Below are 26,217 nucleotides of genomic sequence, written 5' to 3'. Positions count from 1 at the left end.
AGCTTTGGAGCCTTTCCTGGAACTCACTCTGAAGCCCAGGCTGGCCTCGAACTCACAGAGATCTGCCTGCCTCTGCCGAAATGCTCATTCTTTTTTTTTTTTTTTTTTTTTAAGGTTTATTTATTTATTGTGTATACAGTGTTTTGTCTACATATGCCTGCAGGCCAGAAGAGGGCACCAGATCTCATTACAGATGGTTGTGAGCCACCATGTGGTTGCTGGGAATTGAACTCAGGACCTCTGGAAGAACAGCCAGTGCTCTTAACCTCTGAGCCATCTCTCCAGACTCAATGCTCATTCTTTAAGAAAAGTTTTATTTATTTGTCACGATTACAGTATTCTGCTTACATGTATGCCTGTAAGCCAGAAGAGGCACCAGATCTCATTATAGATGGTTATGAGCTACCATCTGGTTGCTGGGAATTAAATTCAGGACCTCTGGAAGAGCAGTTAGTGCTCTTAACCTCTGAGCCATCTCTCCAGCCCTAAAAAATGCTCTTTTTTTTTTTTTTTTTTTTGAGACAGGGTTTCTCTGTGTAGCTTTCTTTGGAGACCAGGCTGGCCTCCAACTCATAGAGATTGGCCTGGCTCTGCCTCCCAGTGCTGGGATTAAAGCCGCCACCCGGCTCGCTTGCTCATTTATTTATTTATTTATTTGTTTGTTTGTGTTTTCCAGAGCTGAGGACTGGACCCAGGGCCTTGTGCTTGCTGGGCAAGTGCTCTACCACTGAACTAAATCCCCAACCCCCCAAATGCTCATTCTTAATGGCTTATTCAGCTTGCTTTTTTTTTTTTTTTTTTGGTTTCGAGACAGGATTTCTCTGTGTAGCGTTGCGCCTTTCCTGGATCTCGCTCCTTGAACTCACAAAGATCTTCTTGGCTCTGCCTCCCTGAGTGCTGAGATTAAAGGCGTGCGCCACTAACTACCCGGCTTAGGACTGTCTGGCAAGGGTAGCACCACCAATAAATGGGCTGGATATTTCCACATGAGTTACTAATTAATAAAATGCTGTACGGGCTTGCCTACATGTCAGTCTTTTGGTCTTTTAGAGACAGGGTTTCTCTGTGTAGCAGTCCTGTCTGTTCTGGATCTCGATCTGTAGCCCAGGCTGGCCTTGAACTCACTGAGATCCACCTGCCTCTGCCTCCCGAGTGGTGGCATTAAAGGTGTGCGCTGCTGCTGCCCGGCCCTCATAGCTTTTAAAATAAATTGGTGAGAGAAGTTAAATTTCCGAGACTCTGCACTGATGTGTACAGTGCCAAGAAACAAATAATTCTGCTCTCTTAAAATCAGGAACTTCCCTATGTAGTGCTTTAGACTGTAGCATTGTCTTTTGAAGCTATCAGGATCCACATATCCACACTAAACTCTGTGGTTTGATTTTGGGAGGAAAGGATGGCGTTTGATGTTTTGTCCTTTGAACAGGCATGGCGATTTGTTGTTCCTGTTTCCCTCAAGCCTTGCTGGACCTTCGTCTGAAATGGAGACATCCACCTCACTAGGGTTAAAGGCCTTTGGTGCTCCTAATGTGGTTGAAGATGAGATCGATCAATATCTCAGCAAGCAGGATGGAAAGATTTATAGGAGCCGGGACCCACAGCTGTGAGTGCTCTATAAGGCTCCTGCCTGCGGAGCTTTTAATGGATCATTAAAGGAAATGTTTAAGAGCTTTTGTAATCATAGCACTTGGCAAAAGCAGGAGGACTGGTCAAGTTCAAGGTCAGTGTAGTTTAATAGTGAGCTCAGGCTAGCTTATGAGAACCTTGTCTCAAAAATAAATTTAAACAAGTTCATGCTAGGTAAAGGTGAAAGATCTGAGTGGCATCTATTGTCACATTATTCTACTCAAAAGAAATAACAAACAAAAAAATTAGGAGTATGTGAATACTAAGAGATTCAAAGGTGTCTAGGTACAGGTAGGTTCTATTTTGATGTTCCTTTAGATACCTGTCCCCTCCCACCAACAGAGGTAGGGGTAGAAGGACTGGTGGTTCAGTGTTTACCAATACAAGGGCTGGCTCTGACTTCTTAAGAGCAAATACTGTTAGAATAACCTGGGCACTAGGTAAGGTACTAGTGTGTGCCTCTAGTGAGTATCTGGTTTACAGATCTGCTTTGAATGTTCATTTTGTACCAGGTTATGTAAAGTGCTAGTGCATGTTTGCATTCCTTAATTTTAGACTTTTTTTTTTTTTTTTTTGCAATTCTTTTAAAAGAAACCAGTTAAGGACTGGAGAGATGACTCAGAAGTTAGTTAAGGGTTTTTTAAGTGTATCACTCTGTGAATATGATAAGGTACTGACCCTGGCATACTGCTATTCTAAATGCTATATCAGCAACCTTTTTGTAAGATGGAATAGCCACAGATGCTGCTCAGCTGCTGTGGCTGGAGCCTAAGATGCCTTCCATTTGTCCTGTGTCTGGGAACTCACCATGACTTGGGCTTTCCTGTTTCTATTAGCTATGTTTTAGAGCATGTGCTCACATATGTGTTAATTCTGCTCTTCAGAAATACACCTGCCTCTTACTGACATAGAAAAAAAAATCTACCACTTTTCTTTTTTCTTTTTTGGTTTTTCAAGATGGGTTTCGCTGTGAGCCCTGGCTGTCTAAGAACTCACTCTGTAGACCAGGCTGCTCTTGAACTCAGAGAGATCTGCCCGCCTCTGCCTCCTGAGTGCTGGCATTAAAGGTGTGTGCCACCACATCAGGGTTAGGGAGGCATCCACCAGCTCCATTTCTAAGCCTCTTGCCTGTGCCGCCACTGCCCAGCTAGTCTTGCTCTTCTGTTTCTTATAAAGCACGTGCATCTAAGAATTTTGACCCCATTTGAACCTTAGCAGGACTACAAACAATTTGACTGTCCTAAGGATGCCACTGTGCCCTTATACACGTACACTTAAGCATCGCTCCATTTGTTGTACACGTTGTCTATCCCAAACCTCTAGATCCTGGCATCTTTATGTGTTTCCTGAGTGTGTGTGTGAGACGTACACATTTCAGACTAAGGACTGCTTATGCAGCATGTCAGGGTTTCTGTTCTATCCATGAAGTATTTGCTTTTTTGGGGGGTAGGGTTTCCAAGACAGGGGTTTTTTTGTGCAGCTCTGGCTGTCCTGGAATTAAATTTATACATCAGGCTGGCCTCAAACTCTGCCTGCCCCTGCTTCTCAAGTGCTGAAATTAAAGGTGTGCACCACCACTGCTCAGCTTTTCCTTAACATTTTTATTTAATGTGACTTCAAAACATTTTATTTTTTGTGCTAAAGAGGGAACATCACCTTGTGTGTTTGATAAGCACTATTTTATTTTTAGTTAGTGTCATTTTAAGCAGATACTATTCAGGAAACCACAAGTTTAATGTGGGGTTTTCACTCCATTTCTTCTCCTCTCCACCCCGTTCTTCGTCTCCCTCTACCCTTCCCGGTCTCTTTTGAGAGAGGTTCTCCCGTCAGTCAGAACTTGAGTCTTACTTGAGTCTTTTTGCCTCCTGAGTGCTGGGCTTGCAGGCTTATGCCGTCCCATGCAGTATTTTTTTCTGATACATATCAGAATAAATAATAACTATTACAATGGGAATGTTTATCTGTGTACCATCAATAGTAATTCTTTATTTGTAGGGAAGCATTTGCCAAAGTGTGATGTACATTTTAAATATCAAAAATCTTGGGAAGTAGCAACAGAAAATAACCTTTGTGTCCCTGTGCTTTTCTTTGTTCCTGTGCACCCTCCAGATGTCGCCATGGCCCCTTGGGGAAGTGTGTCCATTGCGTTCCATTGGAGGTAAGTCTGTGCAGAGGGAGTTCTTGGCTGGGCAGTGTGGTTGGCTGTTGATAGAGCTATCTCAGCACTTTCTGGTCCCTTCACGTGGGTGTTGTGGCTCTTAAAAGAATTTTTCTATTTATTGTCTTGGGCCTTGTATTCCCAGTAGTACAAGTGACACAGAGAATCTGAGACTTATTTATGGGAGTGACCTTCTAGGGGGATTGTGAATGGCTGAGGCATTGTGTTGCTGATGAAGAATATGTACAGTTGTCTTCCTAGATAATTATATTCTCTGACACATAGCTGGGCTTCTCAGTTCCTGCTTGTCATGGTTTTGATTTACTATGTCTGAGGCTTATGTCTGCTGTTGATTTGTCTGTCTGTTCCCCCCGCCTCGTGTGTGTGTGTGTGTGTGTGTGTGTGTGTGTGTGTGTGTGTGTGTGTGTGTGTGTTGATGAGGATTGAACTCAAGGCTTTGCTACTAAGCTGTATCCTCAGGCCTTTTGTGGCTTTTTCACAATTTTCTTTAGGCATGAAAATGTAACAAAAAACTTGATTCTGACCTTGAAGTAGTGAAGACCTAGCTTACTTAGCCTCCCTCCATATTTCTGTGCTGTCTAGTCTGATTCCCTGCATAGTAAGATTGAAGTTTCATGTACCCTGTCAGACCCATGACCACTCATTTCCTGTATATTACTAACAGCCATTTGATGAGGACTATCTGAACCACTTGGAGCCTCCTGTAAAGCACATGTCCTTCCATGCCTACATCCGGAAGCTGACTGGAGGGGCAGACAAGTAAGTTTCTACTCTAACCATAACACTCAAACTCTTCATGCATTTCTGATGGTTTTGTTTATTGTTACTGTCATGGAAATGCAAAGGTAGAGGAAGGCCGTGCAGAGAGCAGTAGTCTTGAATATTGTCTGTTCTCGAAGCAGGGGAGAGTCTGGCAGATGTCCTGCTATATGCACATCCACAGTACGCAGAGAAACAGACAGACTCACAACTGACGGTAGATGTAGAATGGCCTGGGGAATCCCTGAGTCTGAACCATCTTCTGCTTCTCAGAAAGATAGCTACACCATAAGGATCTCAGCTCACCAACCTTAGCTTCTGCCTGCTCTTTCCCCAGGGCTCTGCCTGTTTGTCAAGTTCACTTTTACAACTGTAACGGGGGTGAAGCCACAACACTTATCTATGGGTTGTATTTTGGTACCACAGGGGCTTTAGTTAACATACTTGGTCAGGTGGACGGCACAAGCAGCCTCCTCTTTGCCTAAATGCTGGTGGCTGGAAAGGTGAACTAAGACTGGTGTTTGTTTGACTAAGATCCTCTTGCCTTGGCCTCCTGAGTGCTGGGATTACAGATGTGTAACTGTCCCTCCTGGCTGCATTTGTACCTTTTTTTTTTTTTTTTTTTAAGATTTATTTATTTATTATATATATATAGAAGAGGGTGCCAGATCTCTTTACAGATGGTTGTGAGCCACCATGTGGGTGCTGGGAATTGAACTCAGGACTTCTGGAAGAGCAGTTGGTGCTCTTAACCTCTGAGCCATCTCTCCAGCCCCAGCATCTATTTATTTATTCATTCATTCATTCAATTATTTATTTATTTTTATGTATGCAGTATTCTGCCTGCATGTGTCCCAGCAGGCCAGAAGAGGGTACTAGATCTCATTACAGGTGGTTGTGAGCTACCATGTGGGTGCTGGGAATTGAACTCAGGACCTCTGGAAGAGCAGTCCGTGCTCTTAACTGCTGAGCCATCTCTCTAGCCCTCCCCCCCCCTTTTTTTTTTTTTTTGGTTTTTCGGGACAGGGTTTCCCTGTGTAGCTTTGTGCCTTTCCTAGAACTCACTTGGTATAGACCAGGCTCACCTCAAACTCACAGAGATCCGCCTGCCTCCATCTCCCGAGTGCTGGGATTAAAGGGATGTACCACCACTGCCCGGCTTGCATTTGTTCATTTTAATCTGCTTGTCTGCTCCTTTTGTGGCCATCTGACCAGAGAATAACAGACCTTCTGGCAGCTTTGTAACTCCTGTCACTGGTAAGAGATGGCACTGGTCCAAGTCAAACTGCTGACACCCAAAATTATTTCTTAATTTATTTTGTTTTTTTGAGCCAGGGTTTCTGTGTGTTCCCCTGACTATCTTAGAACTTACTCTGTAGACCAGGATGCCTCAAACTGAGAGATCTTCCTGCCTCTCATGTGCTGGGATTAAAGGTTAAAGGTGTATGCCACTACATCCAGCCAAGATGACTGTTTAAAAATGTTAGACTGGGGAGTGTGGTGGTGGGCTAGAGATATGGCTCAGCAGTTAAGAGCACTGACTGTTCTTCCAGAGGACCTGGGTTCAATTCCAGCACCCATATGGCAGCTCACAGCTCTCTGTAACTCCAGTTCCAGGGGACCTAATACCAATGGACATAAAATTAAAATAAATTAAAAAACAAAACAAACCAACTTTCAAAAAAAATAAAAATGTTAGTCTAGGAGCAAAACACCACCAGAAACACACACACTTAACTGTCAGCGGGGAAAGCTGTGGGGTTCTCTTAGAAGCAGGTAGATTTATTGTAGGAGGTGCTTGCTCATATTCTTGTCATTTTGGATCAAAGAATGTTCCTCTTCTGTGGGGACAAAGCCTATGAGCAGCAGTTTACCTTATGTGGTAGAGGATAGTGCACCCTTGGTTTGCGAAAAAGCCTTTAGTATCAGGCAAAGGGACCCTTTTTGTTTGTTTGTTTGTTTGTTTGTTTTGTGAGACAGGGTTTCTCTGTGTAGCTCTGGCTATCCTGGAACTCATGGTGTAGACCAGGCTGGCCTTGAACTCACAGAGATCCACCTGCTTCTGCCTCCGGAGTGCTGGAATCAAAGGCTTATGCCACCACTGCCCATCGAGGTAAGATCGTCTTAATTCACCTCAAGTTAGCCATCCATAGCATATAAGTATTTTGAATTATCATGAACACCAAAAACATACAATTTTTATTTACAAAACAAATGTTACATTTTACAACTTAAATATGTATAAGTTTTTGTGTCAGTTATGTCTTAAAGCTGGGGGAGGGGTAAGAAATGGAGGTTGGTGAGATAACAAGGTAACACTTACTATCAGGTTTGATGACCTAAGTTCTAAGTTCAATCCTTGGCCAGGACCCTCATGGTGGAAAGAGGGAACCAGCTGCTGCAAATTGACCTCTCTCCTTCACGTGTACATACATATGTGAATGCACATACACATACATACACTAAAATATAAAATGTAATAAAACAACTATTACAAAGGGAAAAAAGTGGAATTAATGGGGGCATTCTGCTATTGAGGAAACCAACATCACTTGTACAGAAATTCCCGGGATCAGTGGTAGGCCCAGTACTTCCTCATTGATATCCAAAAGCAAATAGAATGAATATATTACTGTTCTGTATCCTAATCAGATTTTTCCTAAGAATAAAGATGTTATGCAAATGAGTAGATACTGGGCTGATGTCATCAGTCACTGATAAACTTCCTTTTCTCTTGGTGGCACAAGTTAGATAATAGGTATTCACCAGTGTTCTTGAACCTGATGGGTATGGGAAAGAGCCGAGAACAAAAACTGGATTTCTGTAGAAAGAGAGCTATGTGACCTACTAGGGGGCACTGTAAAAGTGGGGACTTTGGATTGGAGTGGTTTAGTGCATTGTCTTGCATTTGTGCCCCTAGTGCACTGTCCAGTGGGTGTAAGATGTCTCACTCACCCTTCCTGTCTCCTGCCTGAATCCCCACCATTGTCGTGTTTAACTCAGTCTCTTGTCTTCTCCCTTAGGGGGAAGTTTGTTGCCCTGGAAAACATCAGCTGCAAGATTAAGTCAGGGTGTGAGGGACACCTCCCGTGGCCGCATGGAATCTGCACCAAATGCCAGCCTAGCGCCATCACGCTGAACAGACAGGTGAGGCTACCCATGTCCCTCAGATTTGTTTCATGCCTAACAATGGACACTTCATTCATGGCAGTTCTCTGGAGCTTCATTTATTTGTTTGTTTATGTTTTTAGTTACATGATTTTTTATTTTGTGGGTTTTTTTGTTGTTGTAGTGTTGTTTATTTTCGAGATGGGGTTTTGTAGCCAGAAGTTTCTCCAGTTCTGCCTGGCCCTGAGGTCCAGATGAATCTCTCCCATTCAAGGTCCTGCAGCCACTTATAAAACAACCATTCAGAGGCTTAATATTAATTACAGACAATATGGCCTATGGCTCAGGCTTCTTGCTATCTAGCTCTTTCATCTTAAGTTAACCCATTTCTATTTATCTATGTTTTACCAGGTGGCCATGGCGTTACCTGCTCTCTCACATCTTGTTTCTCCTGGTGGTGGCTCACATTGTCTCCCTGACCCTGTGTTTTCACTCTCTCCGTCTTGGATCTACCACCTGGCTCCAATCTGCTGTGCCATAGGCCAGTGCGGATTTGTTTATTAACCAATTAGAGCAGCACATATTCACAGCATACAGAAAGACATCCCACAGCACTTCCCCTTTTCTGTCTAATCAAAACCACTTCAAAGACCTACAGAATATGGCATTTAAAATGTTTTAAGAACTTAGACTTTTCTGGACGTTGAGACATGTCTGCTTCTGGCAGCACCAATCTACTTCAGAGAAGATAATGGACATTGAAGAAATTCCATATATGGAGTTTGCTTTCTTTGTGGCAAAAGTTAGCCACTGGGCAAAAAAAATACCCTTGCCTTGACTGCTTAACAGGACGCTATATAAACGTTGTGCAGGACCAATAGGAAGGTGACCACTGAACTTTGCAAGACCCTTGAGGTTCCTGCTTCACAGAGGAGACTGCCAGACATTCTGCAGGACACAGAGAGAAATTACTGATGAATTTTGCCAAAAGGCTAGACAATCCTTCAAATTTCCTGCTTCACTAAAAAGTCTGCCAGAGACACTAAGCCTTTAGACTGAAGATGGGTGCCCCAATGTTGCATAGGAATTTTGGGTGACCATCCAGGCAGCCGGATGTCTCTTTCATTTCTAGAGTTTTGGAATTTGCTTTCAATGCACTTCCTGTTTACTTAGGTAATATTATATCCTCTGGGGTCTTTGATGGAATTGAAGACTAGATAGTTGTAATTATAGTTTTCCTTAGTTATGATAAAAGGTAAATTAGACATAAAACTTTAGACTTACAGTATAGAATAGATGATAGAATATTTTCTTTAGTTTTGCCAAATACAAATATACTAGATATTATAACTGTAACTCTTGCTTGATAACTGTTTTGTTATATATAATTTTACTATGTTAAAGTTAAAACCTTCCTTTTTGATTAGACAGAAAAGGGGAAGTGCTGTGGGATGTCTTTCTGTACACTGTGAATATATGTTACTCTCATTGGCTAATAAATAAGCTACTTTGGCCTATGGCAAGGCAGCTTAGAGGCAGGTGGGAAATTCAAGCAAAGATACAGAGAGAAGAAGTGCAGAGTTGGGAGACGCTGAAAGCCACCCAGAGAAGCCAAGATGTAATGCAACACAGGTAAAGTCACAGAACACATGGAGATACATAGATTAATAGGAGTGGGTTAAATTTAATTGTAAGAACTAGCTAGCAAGAAGCCTGAGCCATAGGCTATATAATTTGTAATTAATATTAAGCTTCTGAGTTATTATTATTATTAGGTTTTTTGAGACAGGGTTTCTCTGTGTAGCTTTGGAGCCTGTCCTGGAACTCACTCTGTAGCCCAGGCTGGCCACAAACTCACAGAGATCTGCCTGGTTCTGCCTCCCGAGTGCTGGGATTTAAGGTGTGCCCCACCACTGCCCAGCTGAGTAGTTATTTTATAAGCAGCTGAGGACTGTGGGTGGGAGAGATTCATCCAGACTGTGGGGCAGGGCAGGACTGAGAAACTTCCACCTACAGGGTTTCTCTGTGTAGTTCTGGCTGTCCAGGAACTTGCTCTGTAGACCAGGATGGCATTGAACTCAGAGATCTACCTGCCTCTGCCTCCCGAGTGCTGGGATTAAAGGGATGTGCCACATGCCTAGCATTAGTTACACATATATTGTGTGTCTGTAGGATGTGTGCAGGTACCTGAATAGGGCAGAAGAAGGAGTTAAAAGTTACAGGGAGTTTTTAACCTTCCTGATGTGGGTGCTAGGAAGAGAACTTGGGTTGTTCTCTGGAAGGACAGCAAGTGCTCTTAACTGCTGAGCCATCTCTCCAGCCCCTCTGGTGTTTTTAGATGTTACCATCTACCTTTCTTTGAGTCTTAAATGAAAGATAAGTTTCTAGTGCTTGCAGGTATGGGGCTTAGAGTTTTGATTCCATTTGGTTGGCTTGTGCAGAGGATGGATTTTCTTTAAAAGGCATTTTAAAATATTTATATTATAAATTTTATATATATGAGTGTATTTGCCTTCATGTATGTATGTATGTATTGTGTGTGCATGTGGCCAGAAGAGGTTGTTGGAAGTCCAGAACTGGAGTTACAGGCAATTACAAGTCACCGTGAGCGCTGTGAACCAAACATCTGGTCCTCTGATTGAGAAACCAGTGCTCTTTACCACTGAGCCATCTCTTCAGGCCCCTTCTTCCTTTTAAATTTATTTTAGTTATTTTGTTGTTGTTTATTTTGGTAGGTGGGATTTTCTTGGAGACTTTCAAATGTTCAGTGGTTGTGACTTTGCCTTTAAGAACATGTTACATGGGAGCTGGTAATACAGATTCAGACATCTGTTCAGAGATCTGCTTAGATTATTAATTGACGAAATCCTCCTTTCCCTGTTGCCTTGATCTCTAAAGAACAAAGTAGTCTCCCTCCCTCCCTCCCTCCCTCCCTCCCTCTTTCTCTCCCTCTCTCATGTATTATAAGCAGTCTTCAGCTGTTCCCTCTAGTTCAGGTTGGCCTCAAACTCATGGCAGCCTTCTCCTGCATCAGCCTCCTGAGTGCTGGGATGGATCAGAGTAGGTTCTTGAATTTGGGTTTTATTTCTTGTTTTTAGGGGCTTAAACTCCAGTGCACATGCTAGGCAAGTCAACGATCTACCAGTGGCCATGTCTTTGAACTATACCTTGTTGAAAGAACTAGATAAGGCTGGGTCCAAGCTGAAATAAAAGCAAACAGGTCTGGGGCGGTGGCTCAGAGGGTAGAGCACTGACTGCTCTTGCAGAGGTCCCAGGTTCGGTTCCCAGCACACACGTGGTATTTCACACTTGTCTATAGCCATAGTCCCAGGCAGCCAAGGGCACCGTGTATGTGGGTGGTGCAGACAAGCAAAACACTCCTGAACATAAAAACAAAACTAAATCTTAACAAAAATCTAGATAATGTTTTCACTAGATTTTTTTTCTTGAAAAATAACATTTGTGATGGAATGGTTTTTTTCACTTAATCATGTTTGTTAATTCTACAGAAATACAGACATGTGGACAATATTATGTTTGAGAATCACACTGTTGCTGACCGCTTCCTTGACTTCTGGAGAAAGACAGGAAATCAGCATTTTGGATATTTATATGGACGGTACACAGAGCACAAAGACATTCCCCTCGGCATCAGGGCTGAAGTGGCTGCAATTTATGAGCCTCCTCAGGTATAGGAGTGCAGGATGTACCATTGAGGTTGTGGTGGACCCTTTCCAGATGGCCTCTCTTACTTTACTTTTTCCACAGCTTTTCTATCTCTTGCTGTACACTCTTGGGCATGCACACATTACACAATACATGCACATGAAATTACTTGAGAATTGGTTTTCTTTTTAGATCATCTGACCCAGGGCCCATGTGATCCTGGGGCACAATTCAGGGTCTGCAGACATGCCTGTAGGACTACAGTGTATGCCTCTGCAGAAGTGCACGTGCCTGCCTGCCTTTGTTACAAGGATTTCCTGTGTGTGCCACCCCACTTTGACACTTTAGCATTTGAATTGAGCTATTTGTAGATTAAAATCTTTTCTTTTTTCTTTCTTTCTTATTTTGTTCTCTAGGGGTTTTGGTGTGTGTGTGTGTGTGTGTGTGTGTGTGTGTGTGTGTGTGTGTGTGTTGTTTTTTGTTCTTTTTTCAAGACACGGTTTCTCTGTGTAACAGTTCTGACTGTCTTGGAACTGGCTTTGTAGGCCATCCTGGCCTTGAACCCAGAGCCTCCTGAGTGCTTGGATTAAAGGTGTGGGCCACTACCACCAAGATAATTGTAGAAGTCTTTTATGATACTTTGTTTACAAAGAAATGGTCAATGGTAACTGGAGACCCTACAGAGAAACCTATTTATACAGATCTTGGATCGTGGAGTATTCCCCGGTTGGAGTGCTGCTTTGTAAGCACAGAGCCTCAGCCTGGTTTAGTAGGTCTCTGTCATGGGTAGTGTAGCACTTCTATTAAAAGTGTCATTGAAGCCCAGTGTGGATACTCATCCCTTAGATCCAAGCACTTGGGAGGCCAAGACAGGAGAATGGAATTCAGCTCAGAGCCAGCCTGTGCTGCATGATGATCTGAGTCCAGTTTAGGTAAAAAAGTGAGGAAACTGCCTTTAAAAACAAAGGCAGGATGTGGTAGCCAGCACCACTAATCCTAGCATTGCGGAGGCAGGAGATGGTTGCAGGGCACCCCTGCGCGCGCGCGCACACACACACACACACACACACACCCACACACCCACACACCCACACCCCTTTGAGGCAGGTTTTCTCTGTGTAGCCCTGGCTGTCCTGGAACTTACTTGGTAGAACTAGGCTGGCCTGAAACTCTGAGATTTTCCTGCCTTTGCCGCCCAAGTGCTGGGATTAAAGGTGTACGTCACTAAAGCCTGGCTGTTGTCTGTCAGCTGTTGTTTTCAGGCCAGCCTAGTCTACAGTGACTTTTGAGGCTAGACAGGACCACATCACTAGAGACTGTCTCAAAAGAACCTACCCCCCCCCAAAACAAAACAAAACAACTATACAAACACATGTTTTTGGGGAAGGAACAGAAACTTCTGGCATTCTGACTGCTACTGTCAGTACCAGTGTTTCCATGTTGGGGGTCCCAGTGGTTAAAATCCTTGACCTCTTAATACCATCTGCCCATACAAAGTTAGCCCTTGCTACCATGTTATCGGCCAAGCATCTTATATTTATGCTATGCTTGGTTTTTTTGTTTTTTTGTTTGTTTGTTTTTGTTGTTTTTTGTTTTGTGTTTTTTTGGAGCTGAGGATCGAACCCAGGGCCTTGCACTTGCTAGGCAAGCGCTCTACCACTGAGCTAAATCCCCAGTCCTATGCTTGGTATTTGGCCTATGTTCTCAAAGTGGTAGTGTTTCCTACCTGGTGAAATCCAACAAACATAACTTCCATTGCTGTTTTTGTTAGAACTTAACTGGTTTACAGGACTGGATTCCATTTAAACTCCTTTGTGTTTTAATTCCCTGTGACTGGGGTTTTGGCTTAGAAGGATACTTACTCATGACCTTGCGGCTGCATTTAAGTGGAGAGGAAAGATTTTGGTAAGCTTTGTCCATTTTAGGAAGTGTCACTTAATATCACTTAAAATTCTTTTCCTCTAATACTTGTTTGTTTCAAGACAGGGTTTCTCTGTGTAGCCCTGGCTGTCCTGGAACTTTTCTGCAGACCAGGCTGGCCTCAGACTCAGAAATTCTTCTGCCTCTGCCTCCTGAGTGTTGGGATTAAAGGCATACACCACCACCACCTGACTGCCTCTAAATTTTTTACATTTATTTATTTTGTGTGTACACAGTGGGGGTCAGAAGACAGCTTTTGGGAATCCGTTATCTCTTTCCACCATATGAGTTCTGGGGGTAAACTTGGGTCCTCATGATGCAGATCTCAACTTGTTTGAGCCGTCAGTTTAGGTTGATGTGCACCAGCCACATCCAGAGCCTATCAAATGCTCCAGCTGGATGTCCCTCCTACTAAACAGATTAATTTGGGGTATCTGTTTACTTTCTGTTAGATTGTGCCTCTGGCTCAGTGTCTTGGCAATACCTGGTCCTAGAGCCAAGACACTGAGCCAGAGGCACAATGCACCAAAATGGTTCTGGGATGTCTGCTACCTTGCAGCTGCAGTATGCCTGCCAGCCAACCTGTCTAGAGCAGAATTACCTATCCACGGGAGTTCTGAGAGCAGCTCCATTCCCCAGGTGAAGGCACCTTGCAAGCAAACAGCAGTCCGGCTGTCTTGGGCCCATTTGTGTTTGTAGCTATGTTTCAGCAGGGTTGGGGCTTGAGGTAGAAGTTGTATCAGTACCACTCTTCAGTCCTGCCTTCTAACTGCTTTCTAACTATGGCTCCTCACAGATTGGTACACAGAACAGCCTGGAGCTTCTGGAAGATCCGAAAGCTGAGGTGGTTGATGAGATTGCTGCCAAACTTGGCCTGAGGAAGGTATGAGGCCTCTGCCAGCCAGGTGGCCTTTGGGGAAACCTGGGCTCCATACTGGGGAAATCCACAGGTGGAGTGGCTAAGTCTGGTCTGGGACCAAACCCCTTGTGACAAGATCAAGTGTAGTCTCAACCCCTTTGGACCCTCATTTGTGTTCATTGCTGTAAATAGCTTTGGTGTTCTCTGACGTAGATTGAGGTGAGAACATTTTCTGACCTATAAAAGCAAAAGTGAGCATTATGGCACATGAGTGTCAACCCTGTCATTCCCCTGGTCCCCCTGTTCCCCCACTCCTGGCTGAGGCAGGATGATCAAGAGTTCAAGGCTAGCCTGGTGCACATAGAGCAAGACTCTTAACTATAAAATCCAAAATAAAGATATGAAGACACAACTTTTCAACTTGCCAGTCATAGTATCTGAGGACAGTTACCACATTGTACACTATAGGAGTACTCATGTGGCTTGCTTCACTTTCTGTCCCAGGTGCTCAGTGCTGGTACCCTTCCTGCATCAGTTTTGGATTTCTTGGGTCTCTGGGACAGGGAGTAGGTAGAAGCAGAAAGTCCTTTCAGTCCATTGCTGTCACTGGTTTCACACTCTTGATAGGGTCCTAGGAATGGTAGGTTGTGTTTTTTTGTTTTTAAGGCTCGTTCTTGTTTTGTAGCTCACACTGGTCTCAACTTAAATCCTCCTGCCTCAGCCTCCCACTGTGAGGAATACAGATGTGTGCTACCATCCCTGGCTTGTTAGAATTTACAGACTCACTGAACCATGAATTTGAACACATTGTGGAAGTTCAGTTCAGTATTAGTAGCCATATAAGTTTTGCCCTTTATTTGGACAGAGAAGATCAATCTGTATGGATTGCTTCATCTTACCTTTCCAGGTGGGCAGGAAGACGTAGGAACGTGACTGAGAAAGTCACAGCATAGTTTTACCTTGTTGAGGCAAAATACCCCACAGGTTCTGGAGTCAGCACCTTAATGTCAGGTCATAGTTTAGAACGAATTCTGGAAGTTCTTTTTGTTCAGGAGAGAAACTGGCCCAGACTTGTGTTTCATAACATCATAATATAAAGTCTGAAGTTACTTAAGTTAGTTTCTTAAAACCCAAGTTAAACCTTTGCTTGCTCTTACCTCAGCCTGATTTGGACTGTGCTAATGAAATGGATCCTCTGTGCTTGCTTTCTCTGATACCATGCTTTTTGGTTTCTGCTCATCTGGGCGTTGTTATAACAATAGTGATACGTAGTGTACCAGTCCTGTGAGAGTGGTTTGAAGAGCTGAATCTTGGGGTCTCCTGGAGAGGGTGGTGGCCATCTTTCAATTTTCCCAAGGATGCAAGTAGATGCTTTGCTTGTCCCTTAGCTCCAATCTGACAGGCTCTTACTGTCTTCTGACTCTGGAGGCCAAGGTAAGCCTAGATGATAGAGCATGAAGACCTTGTCACTGTAGGGCATTTGTTTGGGATTGGCTTTTAGGGAGCCCCAAGGATGCAGCTTTAGAGCTTGTGCCCTCAGCTGCTCCTTATGCTCCTGGCAAGCTGAGACCTCTGCTGTAGCAACTCCTTTCATCTTAGACGCCTCTTTCCGGGGAATCTGTGTCTTCTTGTAGAAGACCTGCCCCAGGAAACCTTTCCGCTTGCTTCTTGTCTGTCTTCCTTTTTGGAGCCTAAACTCCTTCTTGCCACATCCTATTGTGACTTCTATCAAAGTGTGGGCTTGAGTGGTCCTAAGCAGAGTCTGTTTGATGGATGAATGTTTGTCATGTCAGCACCAGAGGAAGGTGCCAGTTTCTCCCTGGCAGCAGAGCCAAGGAACTGTGTTTTCAGCTTTACCTGGCTCAGGAGCCGGAAGGGTTGTCTGAAGGGCACTGCTTTTATGCTTCCTGGACAGAAGCCATCTGTTATATGGAGATACTCAAAAGTTGCTTTCCTTTTCCATTAAGGTTGGATGGATATTCACGGACCTTGTCTCAGAAGATACCCGAAAGGGTACAGTCCGATACAGTCGGAATAAGGTGAGATGGAGACAGGAGTGTTACTTGGCCTGAAACCTCATTAAGGTAGTGCTGACGTGCTCTCTCGTCTCTGCACAGCCTGTAAATAACTTTCAAGACACTCTTCTTAGTTAAGTCTCAGCCTGTTGATTCTGTCCCACAGAGAAATTCCCACTCACCTTCACTTGCAGCCCTGTGGGAGTGGGTTGCCCAGGGTCTTTTGCCCTTCTAGTTTGGGTGGTTTTAACCAATGAGTCCCTAATGTCTAGGAATTACAGGTGTTTGTCTCAGTGTTTTGCCTCAGGTATTTTTGAGATGCTGTAGCTTAGCTCTTTTTTTTGTTTTGTTTTGTTTTGTTTTAAGACAAGGATCTCAGTAGCGTTGGCTGGCCTGGAACTCACAGACTAAGCTGGCCTCAAACTCAGAGTTCCCTTTGCTTCCCAAGTGCCGGCACTAGAAGCTCTTTCTTGTTTGCTTGTTTGTTTTAATTTTAATTTGATTTATTTATTGTGCATGTGTACACACAGGTGCCATGGCACACATGTGGAGGTTAGAGGACAGCTTGTTTTTTCTCTCCTTTCACCATGGGGGGCCTGGGGATTGAACTCAGGTCAGTCAGTCTTGTAGCAAGCATCTTTACCTGCCTAGTCATCTTGCTGGCCCAGCCCTTAATATTTTTCTGCAGAAGAAATAGAAGCTTGTTTTGAGACATGCTTTAAAATTTGATATACCGCCTCTCTTGGCTTAGGACACCTATTTCCTGAGTTCAGAAGAATGCATCACTGCAGGAGACTTTCAAAACAAGCACCCCAACATTTGCCGGCTCTCTCCCGATGGTCATTTTGGATCCAAGTTTGTTACTGCAGTGGCCACAGGTATAAATGGGGCAGAGTAATGCCATAGACACTACTGCCTATTAATATGTTTGTTCTTCTTTGCAGCAGCTTTCCATCCTTAACTTGGTTATAATAAGCTTCTTAATGAACTTTTGGGGGCATAGATTCTTCCTTTTGTTCACGGTAAAAATTCTGAGTTTAGCATCATCCATGCAACTGGGGCCAAGTCAGGACTTTTCCATGGCTATCCTCAGGTCTAATGTTCTCATCACAAGTCTAAGGTAACTCTTGCTTTTGGATATATGCTCCTTTTCAGCAACTAGAAATGACTGTGGAAGAAGAGAGACTTCCTGTTGTCATGATTCCTGTACACTTTACATTGTGAATGGGACTGCCATTCCAAAACATTTTCCATAAAGTTCTTTTGTGAGTGATATGTGTTAGAGAGTACATGTCTTATACATTATAAATAAATATAGGTCATAGCCTATACAAACATGCACCAGATGTTTGATTACATTCCAAGGTGCTATCCTACAGAAAAGTCAGGCATAGGACCATAGAATTGAAAGGTGGAGGGATTTGGAAATTGGAGAATTGTAAATTGTAAGCATGTGATCCACCTAGCTAGATTTTAAAGTAAGCACTGATTCTGACTTTGAAGGTCTCATCTCTCAAAGGAGCCAACAGTCTTCTTGTCTAGGTGACCTACTTTCTGGTTCTTACAGTGTTCCTACCAGTTCACACTCAGCCTGCATTCAGGGTCCTAGTTCAGACTTCTTCAGGTTCTTAGAATACCCTACCAGTTCACACTGCCTGAGCACAGGGACCTAGGCCAGGTCTCTGTTGCCATTAGGTTGGTTACTGGTTGAAGAGACTGTCACATTACCAGGATTTTAAGCCCTGATAATTGCTAGCAAGCTTGCCTTTACTATGGCCTGTTTAGATTGACAAGTATCTTTTGTTTTTTTGAGTGAACAACCTTTTCAGAGATACTGGTGGCATCTTTGCTCTGCTGATAATAGAGGCATGTTAATTATTGCACATATAGATTGGTGACATTTTTCTAAATTGTTGCTGGATTTGAGTGCTAAAGGGAGTGAGTGGAGGTGTTGGCTAGGAATGCCACACCAGGAAGTCCTTTCTTATAGGCAGGTAGGGCAGAGAGCACTGACACAATGCAGGTGTCAGGCTGCATTATGGTCCAGATACACACAAGGTTGAGCAGCAGATCTGACATACCCCTATCCTGACTGGTAGAGTGATGGCCTCCTGAGATGCTCTGTGCTTTATCTTGCTCAAGCCAAGCTGTGTGCCCCTTCACAATTTTGTGGTCCTGGCATCCTCAGTGGGTATTAGAGGCGTGTATGTATGTTTTCATGGTGGTTTATAAAGTAACATCGATTCTGATCTTGGATCCTAATAGACAAAAGGGGGTTGCCTACATGAAGGTGTAGGGGATGAGGATATAAAATAGGTCTTATTGTTTGTGACACTTCTGTATCTGGCAGGATGCCTAGCATCTTCATCCCACAAAAAAGCTGGCAGTACCCCTCATCGAGACAGCCAGAAACAGCTTCACTGAGAATGGCTGTTTGGGGTACCTGTGGGCTTCCATAGTAATTCAAACTTTTTAATTACTGTTTCTATGGGGAAATTTGTCCCATGGGCCAACAGACTGGCACATTTTTTAGGATTTTAAGTAGTTGACGTCTTAGAGACTGCCACTTTTAACTATTGAATCACATTGCTTGTTGAGTTTGGGAATCAGATCCATGACATTTTTGCTTCCAGAATTGGCTCTTAAGGATCTGGAACTGTGAGGTCATGACTGACCCGGGTACAGTAACTAGTCGTCTGTAGTCAGCTTACTCTCTTGAGTGCTGACTCCTCACTTTGCATGCTTGTTCTCACCATCTTCTAGATGGGCACTGGCTGAAGAATGGCTGTGCACTGTGCTGCACATCCTAATCCAGGGTCTTGGTTACCACAGCTGGGACACTGGCTTTCTAACTCAAAGGAAAGTGTACTCTTTCTCCTGTAGGGTCCTTTGGCCAAGGGCAAGCGGGGACTCTGTAGAAGTACTGGGAAATATACTTGCTGCAGTTCTGTCTCCCTTGTTGGAGAGGAAGTTGTGAGCCTGCATGTTTACAGATATATATACCCTAGGGGTTGGTACCTCTTGTGCTGGGCTGGCCCTTCTGCAGGCTGAGCTTGGGTACGTTCTGGATACCAACGCCTAGCCCCTTGCCTTTGCCTACAGGTTTTCCTGACCCCCTGTGATTTTCATCTTTTCTGGCTTGGATATGTGTGGTGGTTTGTTCAAGCGAATGCCACACTGCATGTGAGGTCTTCACTGTTGGTTTCATGTTTGGCTCCTGGGCTGTAAAAATGACTTTCTGGAGACTCAGATTCAAGGCAGCTCAGCTTTTTTTTGTCACTGTCACTCTCCAGCATGTGCTTCATTTTGTGTGTTGACATCCTAGCTGGTGCTCTGCATAGGGAATGAGTTCACCTGCTCAGCCTTTTTGAGGTTTCCTAAAAGATAAGTAAACCATGTGTATGTGCATGTACTTCTTCTCCACTTGGAAAAGGAATATGAGTGTAGCTTAGGTTACTTGCAGATACCACCTGTGTGGACAGATTACTCCTCCTGCCCCTCCTCCTTTCTTTGTGATGTTGGAAATTGAACTCAGGGCCTCAAGCTTGCTGGATCTACTGAGCTATATCCTGAGCTCTTTTGGGGGAGGGGAGGATCTCATGTGGTCCAGGCTAGCCTTAAATTCCTGATCTTCTTGTCTCCACTTTACAAGTGCTGGAATTAGAAACATGCATCACTGTGCCTGGTTTCTGATGCCTTTTTTTTTTTTTTTTTAAATAATCTTGTATTTATAGATACTACTTACCGTCCTCTTCACACTAAGTTTTTGTCTTCCTAGTGACTGTCACACTTAATGATTAATCTGAAAACTAGCCCCAGTTTGCAGTACCCTGAGTAGTAAATAGCCATACATATGATGGCTTTCTTGCAATCCTCCATCTTTGATCTCTGCATTCTGAGCCAGTGAGCTCAAATATGGTGCATTGTGTCTGCTATCAGATACGCTACACAGCTGAGCCTGGGTATGCTGATGACATGTAATGGTGGTCTGAGGTAGGACAGAAGAGAAAGTGCAAGGCTGTCTCTGGACAGGACATTGGAAACTGGCTTGTGCAGCACTTTGCAGTTGGCCTTGGATGTGTCATAGTGAATTGCTCGGGGCCTCCACCTTGCCTTTGGTTCCACTTTTTCTGATTGTGTTTCTCAGTCAGATGTATTTGAAAACCAGTTAGGCTGAATCTCTTTCCTGATTTGTAACTGTTTTCAAACTGAAGTAGAGATAGGATTTTTTAAATCTCCAGTGCTATAAAAGAACAATGAGGGGCTAGAAAGATGGCTCAGTGATTAAGAGCACTGGCTGCTCTTCCAGAGGACCACTGTTCAATTCCCAGCACCCACCTGGCAGCTCACAGCTATCTGTTAATTCAGTTCCGGGGACCCTATGCCTTCACATAGACATACATATAAGCAAAACACCAGTGTACATAAAATAAAAATAAATCATTAAAAAAAAAAAAAAGAGTAAACACTGGAGTTGTCCTTGTGTGTGGCCCTGATTCTTGGATGACACCTACCCATGCTACATTACCCTCTCCTCACCGTCCTAATTTCAGGGCTCCAGTGTAACTGTCTGGATGGCTCTCTCTGAAATATCCATTTATACTATCTTTTCCTTAATTTAATGTTTTCTTAAAACCAAATTCACATTTTATTATAAATCACAGTATCACAGATATGTGCTTTTGTTAATTTGTTTTGTGTGTGTACCTTTTGTGTACAGACATGGGCCATAGCATGTGTGCTATGGAGTGCATGCAGAGGTCAGAGGACCACCTTCAGGAGTCATTTCTTTTCTTCTGTAGTGTGGATTCTAGAGATCAAACTCAAGCAAGCGATAGGTGCCTTTACTCACTGTCTCTCCAGCCCCCCTTTAATGTTAAATCTTTATGTATGGTGCTTGGGAAATATGTCATTAGCATGGAGGGCTGTGAAGAGACTGGTGGGATACTCATTACTATAGGTCTGGGCAGTGTCTAGGTATCACAGTGTGAGATGCCTGGGCCACTGACTTGATACAGCCAGACCACATAGGTTTCTGTAATCTGGGGAGTACTGTGGTCTGTGTGCTAGGATCAGCTTTCTTTTTTATTATTTAGAGAGAGTGTGGGGTGGCGTGGGGGAAGTATGCATATAGGAGTGGGAAGTCAGTTCTCTTTTCCCCTCTGAGTTGTAGGTCTGAAACCCAGGCCAGTTTTCAGATACCCATGGCTGAGCTTTTTGGTGTGGTGTTTGTTTGTTTGTTTGTTTTGCTTTGTTTTGTTTGTTTTTTGACATTGTCATGAAGCTTAAACTGGCCTTGAACTTGCTAAGTACCAGAATATGACCTTGAACTTCTGATCCTCCTACCTCTATCTCCCAAGTGCTAGGATTACAGGCATTCACCACTATGCCTGGTTTATGCCAGAGATTGAACCTAGGGTTTCAAGTATGCAAGACAAGAACTCTGCAACCCAGCCCCATATGGCTTGTTACCTCCACACCTGTCCTTCCCAACACCCTTGCCTCCAAATGAGTCTATTCTTATTTCTAACACTCTTCACTCAGGTGCTAAAGCTGGTGGGATGTGGGATGATGTCTGTCTTTATCCTTTTATGTTCCAAACTGGTAGTCTGTGTGCTTTAAGGGCACTAAGCACCCCCAGAGTTCCACCCCTAGATGGGGGTGGAACAGTGGACTCTGACAACCTGTCATGTGTGACCACTGGCTGTGGAGGAGTGAGCAGTGTTCAAAGCCTCGTGCTCCAGCCATCCTCCAGATTACCCAACAGAGTCTTGACTGTTTGCTTCCTACAAGTTGGAGGATAGGTGCCATGAAATGCTTCTGATTATCCTTTTTGGTAGATTCTCTTAGAAAGTTTTTCTCTTGCAGGTGGTCCAGACAACCAGGTTCACTTTGAAGGGTACCAGGTATCCAATCAGTGCATGGCATTGGTCCGAGATGAATGTCTTCTACCTTGTAAGGATGCCCCTGAGCTCGGCTATGCCAAGGAGTCCAGCAGTGAGCAGTATGTTCCTGATGTGTTTTATAAGGTAAAATTACAGGAGAATAAAAAAAATACTAAATATACGTAGGATGATGTGATTCTGCCCTGGACTCTTGTGATCTTTGGAGTATTACCTGTGTGTCAGCCATTGCGGTTTGGAGCCCAGCTTATAGATCAAAGCATCTATCACATTTCTGGAGCTTATTGTTACTTACTCAGGCTTTGATGGCATTGTGTGACATAGCCAGAAAAGGAGTCAGACATGTTTGGTTTGGGTATGTTATATAGATCTGTCCATTGTAGCCCACTTTTGCTTTGTAAAGATGAGAGCCATTTGGATCATTGTTGGAATTCTGTCTGCCACAGCTATGCAGTTTTTGTTTGTTTTTTTTTTTGCTGTGAAGCTTCCAAGTAAAAGAACAAGAGCAAGAGCAGCAAGTGATGTTGAGCACTGGGCCATTTCTTTAGCCCCAGTGATAACTTTTGCTTTTAGATGCTTCTCCCCACCCCCACAGGGTTTCTCTGTGTAGCTTTGCGCCTTTCCTGGAACTCACTCCGCAGCCCAAGCTGGCCTTGAACTCACAGAGATCCGCCTGCCTCTGCCTCCAAGTGCTGGGAATAAAGGCGGGGGCCACCACCACCCAGCTTTAGATGCTTTTTAATTTAAAAGAAAAAGAATTGTCATTAGAATAAATGAGTACCTTTATTAATTGGTGACCAAATCTGAATATTAGTCAAGTGTTGATACTTCAGTTATTTCTGGTTGTTGTTACAAACTGGCCACATCTTGCAACTATTATACGTAGTTCTTCAAATCACTGTGTCTAGAGAACACCTAGAAACACTAGACATTGAGAGTATGGTGGTCTTCCTGTACTATAGAGACTGTTATAGTAGAGAAAGATGGCTTTCAACTGGGTGGAGTTTTAATAGGTAGTGATGGCTTGGCCCATGGATCTGGGAAGGATTATTCCAGGCAAGGCAGTAGCCTGTTTCTTTTTTTGTTTGTTTGTTTTTGTTTTTCAAGACGGGTTTCTCTGTGTAGTTTTGGTGCCTGTCCTGGATCTCGCTCTGTAGACCAGGCTGGCCTTGAACTCACAGAGATCCCCCAGGCTCTGCCTCCCAAGTGCTGGGATTAAAGGCATGTGCCACCGCTGCCCAGCACCTGTTTCTAATATGGAGCACAATAAGCAGCATGGCTTGCATTGCTGGAGCAGAGACAGGGAAGCTCCTTGTTTATGCCGAGACTTCCTGGGGCTTAGTAGATGCAGTGAGAGAAGAAACAAGGCAGGACGCCCTGAGACTTTCAGGACAGATCCCAGAGGGCACTGCTGAGGATATGCAACTTGTTACTGTGTCATCCTGATGGAGCCACTGTGGTGGCTATTGCTTAAGAGAATGAAGGTTTAAAACTAGGCGTCAGAGGCACAGTGTTAAGTTGCTCAAGGCCACTGGCCTAGACAGCATGGTAGGAGAGAATGAAGGACCAAAAGTGGGTCTCTGTCAGAGATATAGAAAGGGAGAGAGGGAAAAGGAGACCAAAATGAAGGGTTGAAGGATCTAGCTTGATTTGCATTGTGTTTAGTGACAGGAGGCTGAGGAGCAGTGCTGGGTCAAGTTGTCAGACTAGTCAGGAGCCTGCGGTCTGTGCTCTTTCAAGGAGCTGTTCTTCAAAGTAAAAGCAGCAGGGAGTGGCTATATGCAAAATGGGGCCCTGTGTTCTCATTTGAGGGCTTTTTTATGTATCTGCTAGAATTGGTATGAGCGCAGTGAGTAGACTTTACAAGGGATAGTACTGAGTAGCAAGCACTACTTGAATGAATGGTGAACAGCAGAGACAAGTCGGCACTGAGAGTGGAGAACAGGTAGAGGTGGATGAGATTGGCCCACAGAAAGGTGGAGATGTGTGGACCTAGAATCTACACAGCTGTATGAAAGCTGATAGAGGAGCAGGCCACCAGAGTCATCCTGGTCACACCTTTAAGGTTTGTGTTTGTCAGACAGCACTAGACTTTGCAAAGTTAACACATGGAACATTTTCATGTAATGTAAAACCACACATCTACTTATGAAAATCAGGAATTATAAACTTACAGGAAATCCTCAGACAGCTCCCATCACATGTTCCTTAGGTACCTTTTGTAATGATATGGTACCCTGGTGGCCAAGGTGTTCTGGTGGGTGAGGGAGACATGGCTTTGCAGATGTGGTGGCAGGCAGCGTGGCACTGTGGAACGTTACTCACACCCCACGCACAGCATCCACATGGAAGTTGATGATAAGAGGGAGAGAGAAAGGGGAGGGAATCGGGGAGAGGGAGATAGAAGAGGAGAGCGAAGGGGGAGGAGTCTTTTCTTAAAGGGTAATCCACATAAGATGACCTCAGGATGCTGGGCAGGTTGAGAATGCTAGCTCCCTTGCCCTATGCTCTCACATCCACAACCATAACCACAGTGGATTGACAGCCAGGCAGCCCTTCTTACTCATCTAGAGATTGTTTGCTGAGCACTTTCACTTGGGCCTATGACCATCAGCAAGTCATACCTGGCTCTTTTCCTGGAAGAGTTAGTTGGATGGTATTCCTGCCCAGGGTAGGACAGGCAGGCATGCACCCCAGAGCTAAGACGAGAAAGAGCATGAGGTGAGCTGAGGCCAAGCAGGTCCACTTCTTGAGGAATAGTATTTGCATCCAGAGGGTCAATCTTGTCAGTATAGTTGATGGTGGATGTATCAGGCCACAGAAAGTGATGTGGAAGTTGGGTTTTAGAGGATTACTATTAGACGTCATTTAGAAAAGGCCTGGCAGTCAAGTATCAGATTCTAGGGACCTTAATTAGGAGGGGCAGCAAAGCAGAGGGGTGGGACAAGGCCTGTGCCTGGTTACAAGCTGCACTGGATAGGCTTTAGACAGTGGGAATAAGGAAGAGGTCTCCGTTGTAGAAGATCCATTCTTTAGTCCACTGTGGATTTGGTGGGCTCCGCAGATGCTGCAGATTTAGAGGCATTGCAGAGACACAATGAGGAACAGGAACAAGCCAGCCTCTTGGTGAGCAGGGGTATTGTGGAGCAGTGTATTGGGTCTGTGTATGAGGATGGTGAGCTCAGGCACCAATATTTGCATTTTTGAAAATAGGATATTTCTGTATAGCCTGAGGCTCAGGAGTCTCTTGCCTCAGCCTTCCGACCAAGCACAGCTGACACTGATGTCTGAAGCTGGGTTAGCGTGGTAGCCTCAGGCAGTTGTCAGTGAGGCTGAAAAACTCAGGCAAGAGATAGAGGCTGATAATGCTAAGCTCAAATTTGTCTGCATAAACGTACAAATGATAGTTCCAGAAGCAGTCAAGAGAAGCTGAGATGGCCAGAAGAAAACCTGAGGACACTGCCCTCTGAGTGCCAGCTGTGGAGGGGCCAGGGTGGCACTCTCACTGTAAGGAATGGCGCCGCCAGAGCTGTGCCAGCAGGTGGCCTGGGCAAGGACTGAGCAGACAGTCAGTCTTCTTTTCAGGGGTAGAGCAGAAGAAGTCTTAACACCTGTCTGTGAGCCCCGTTCTGTGGTGGCGGCCCTACATTCAGTAGAATGGAAGTTGCTGTGGCACCGCATGAACACGACGTTTCTTATAACCAGTTCCTCCTGCACACACTACCTAATACTTGGGATGGATGCGCCCTGGCTGGACTGCAGACCACACCTACCTTCACTGACTATTTTATGAGAACTTGTGCTCAGTTTCCATCTCTGTTTCAGGGGCCCCCACCCCTGTATATATCAATTTAAAAATTACACATACTTACTGTGTATGCATGTAGAGGTCAGAGGACAGCTTGTAAGGAGTAGTTTCTTCCATCATGTAAGTCCTTGGATTTGAACTCAGGTTGTCAGGCTTGGCAGCAAGAACCTTAATTATTGAGTCATTTCCACTGTCCTCAGTTTGTTAAAAGTTTACTTTATGCATATGGGTGTTTTGTCTGTCTGTCTGTCTGTCTGTCTGTCTATATACCACATGTGTGCAGTGCCTGTGGAAGCCAGAAGAGGGCATTAGATTCCGTGGAACTGGAGTCACAGATGATCATGAGGCACCATGTGGTTGCTGGGAATCAAACC

At 44.2% G+C, this 26,217-nt stretch overlaps 1 protein-coding gene across 1 annotated transcript in view; it reads left to right on the top strand.

Moving 5' to 3' along the window:
- Nucleotides 1–26,217, top strand: part of Nploc4 (NPL4 homolog, ubiquitin recognition factor) — a 55,761-nt gene that overhangs the window by 14,882 nt on the left and 14,662 nt on the right. The window contains exons 4-12 of the mRNA XM_036196619.1: nucleotides 1,427–1,603; nucleotides 3,736–3,784; nucleotides 4,470–4,564; nucleotides 7,588–7,711; nucleotides 11,182–11,361; nucleotides 14,055–14,141; nucleotides 16,085–16,156; nucleotides 16,884–17,010; nucleotides 22,001–22,161. Coding sequence (XP_036052512.1) covers nucleotides 1,427–1,603; nucleotides 3,736–3,784; nucleotides 4,470–4,564; nucleotides 7,588–7,711; nucleotides 11,182–11,361; nucleotides 14,055–14,141; nucleotides 16,085–16,156; nucleotides 16,884–17,010; nucleotides 22,001–22,161 — 1,072 coding nt within the window. The remainder of the gene's footprint in view (nucleotides 1–1,426; nucleotides 1,604–3,735; nucleotides 3,785–4,469; nucleotides 4,565–7,587; nucleotides 7,712–11,181; nucleotides 11,362–14,054; nucleotides 14,142–16,084; nucleotides 16,157–16,883; nucleotides 17,011–22,000; nucleotides 22,162–26,217) is intronic.

Source organism: Onychomys torridus, chromosome 8 (assembly GCF_903995425.1).
Source record: "Onychomys torridus chromosome 8, mOncTor1.1, whole genome shotgun sequence".
Lineage (NCBI taxonomy): Eukaryota > Metazoa > Chordata > Mammalia > Rodentia > Cricetidae > Onychomys > Onychomys torridus.
The sequence above is the reverse complement of the archived record's forward strand: the minus strand, read 5'-3'. Positions and strand labels throughout refer to the sequence as shown.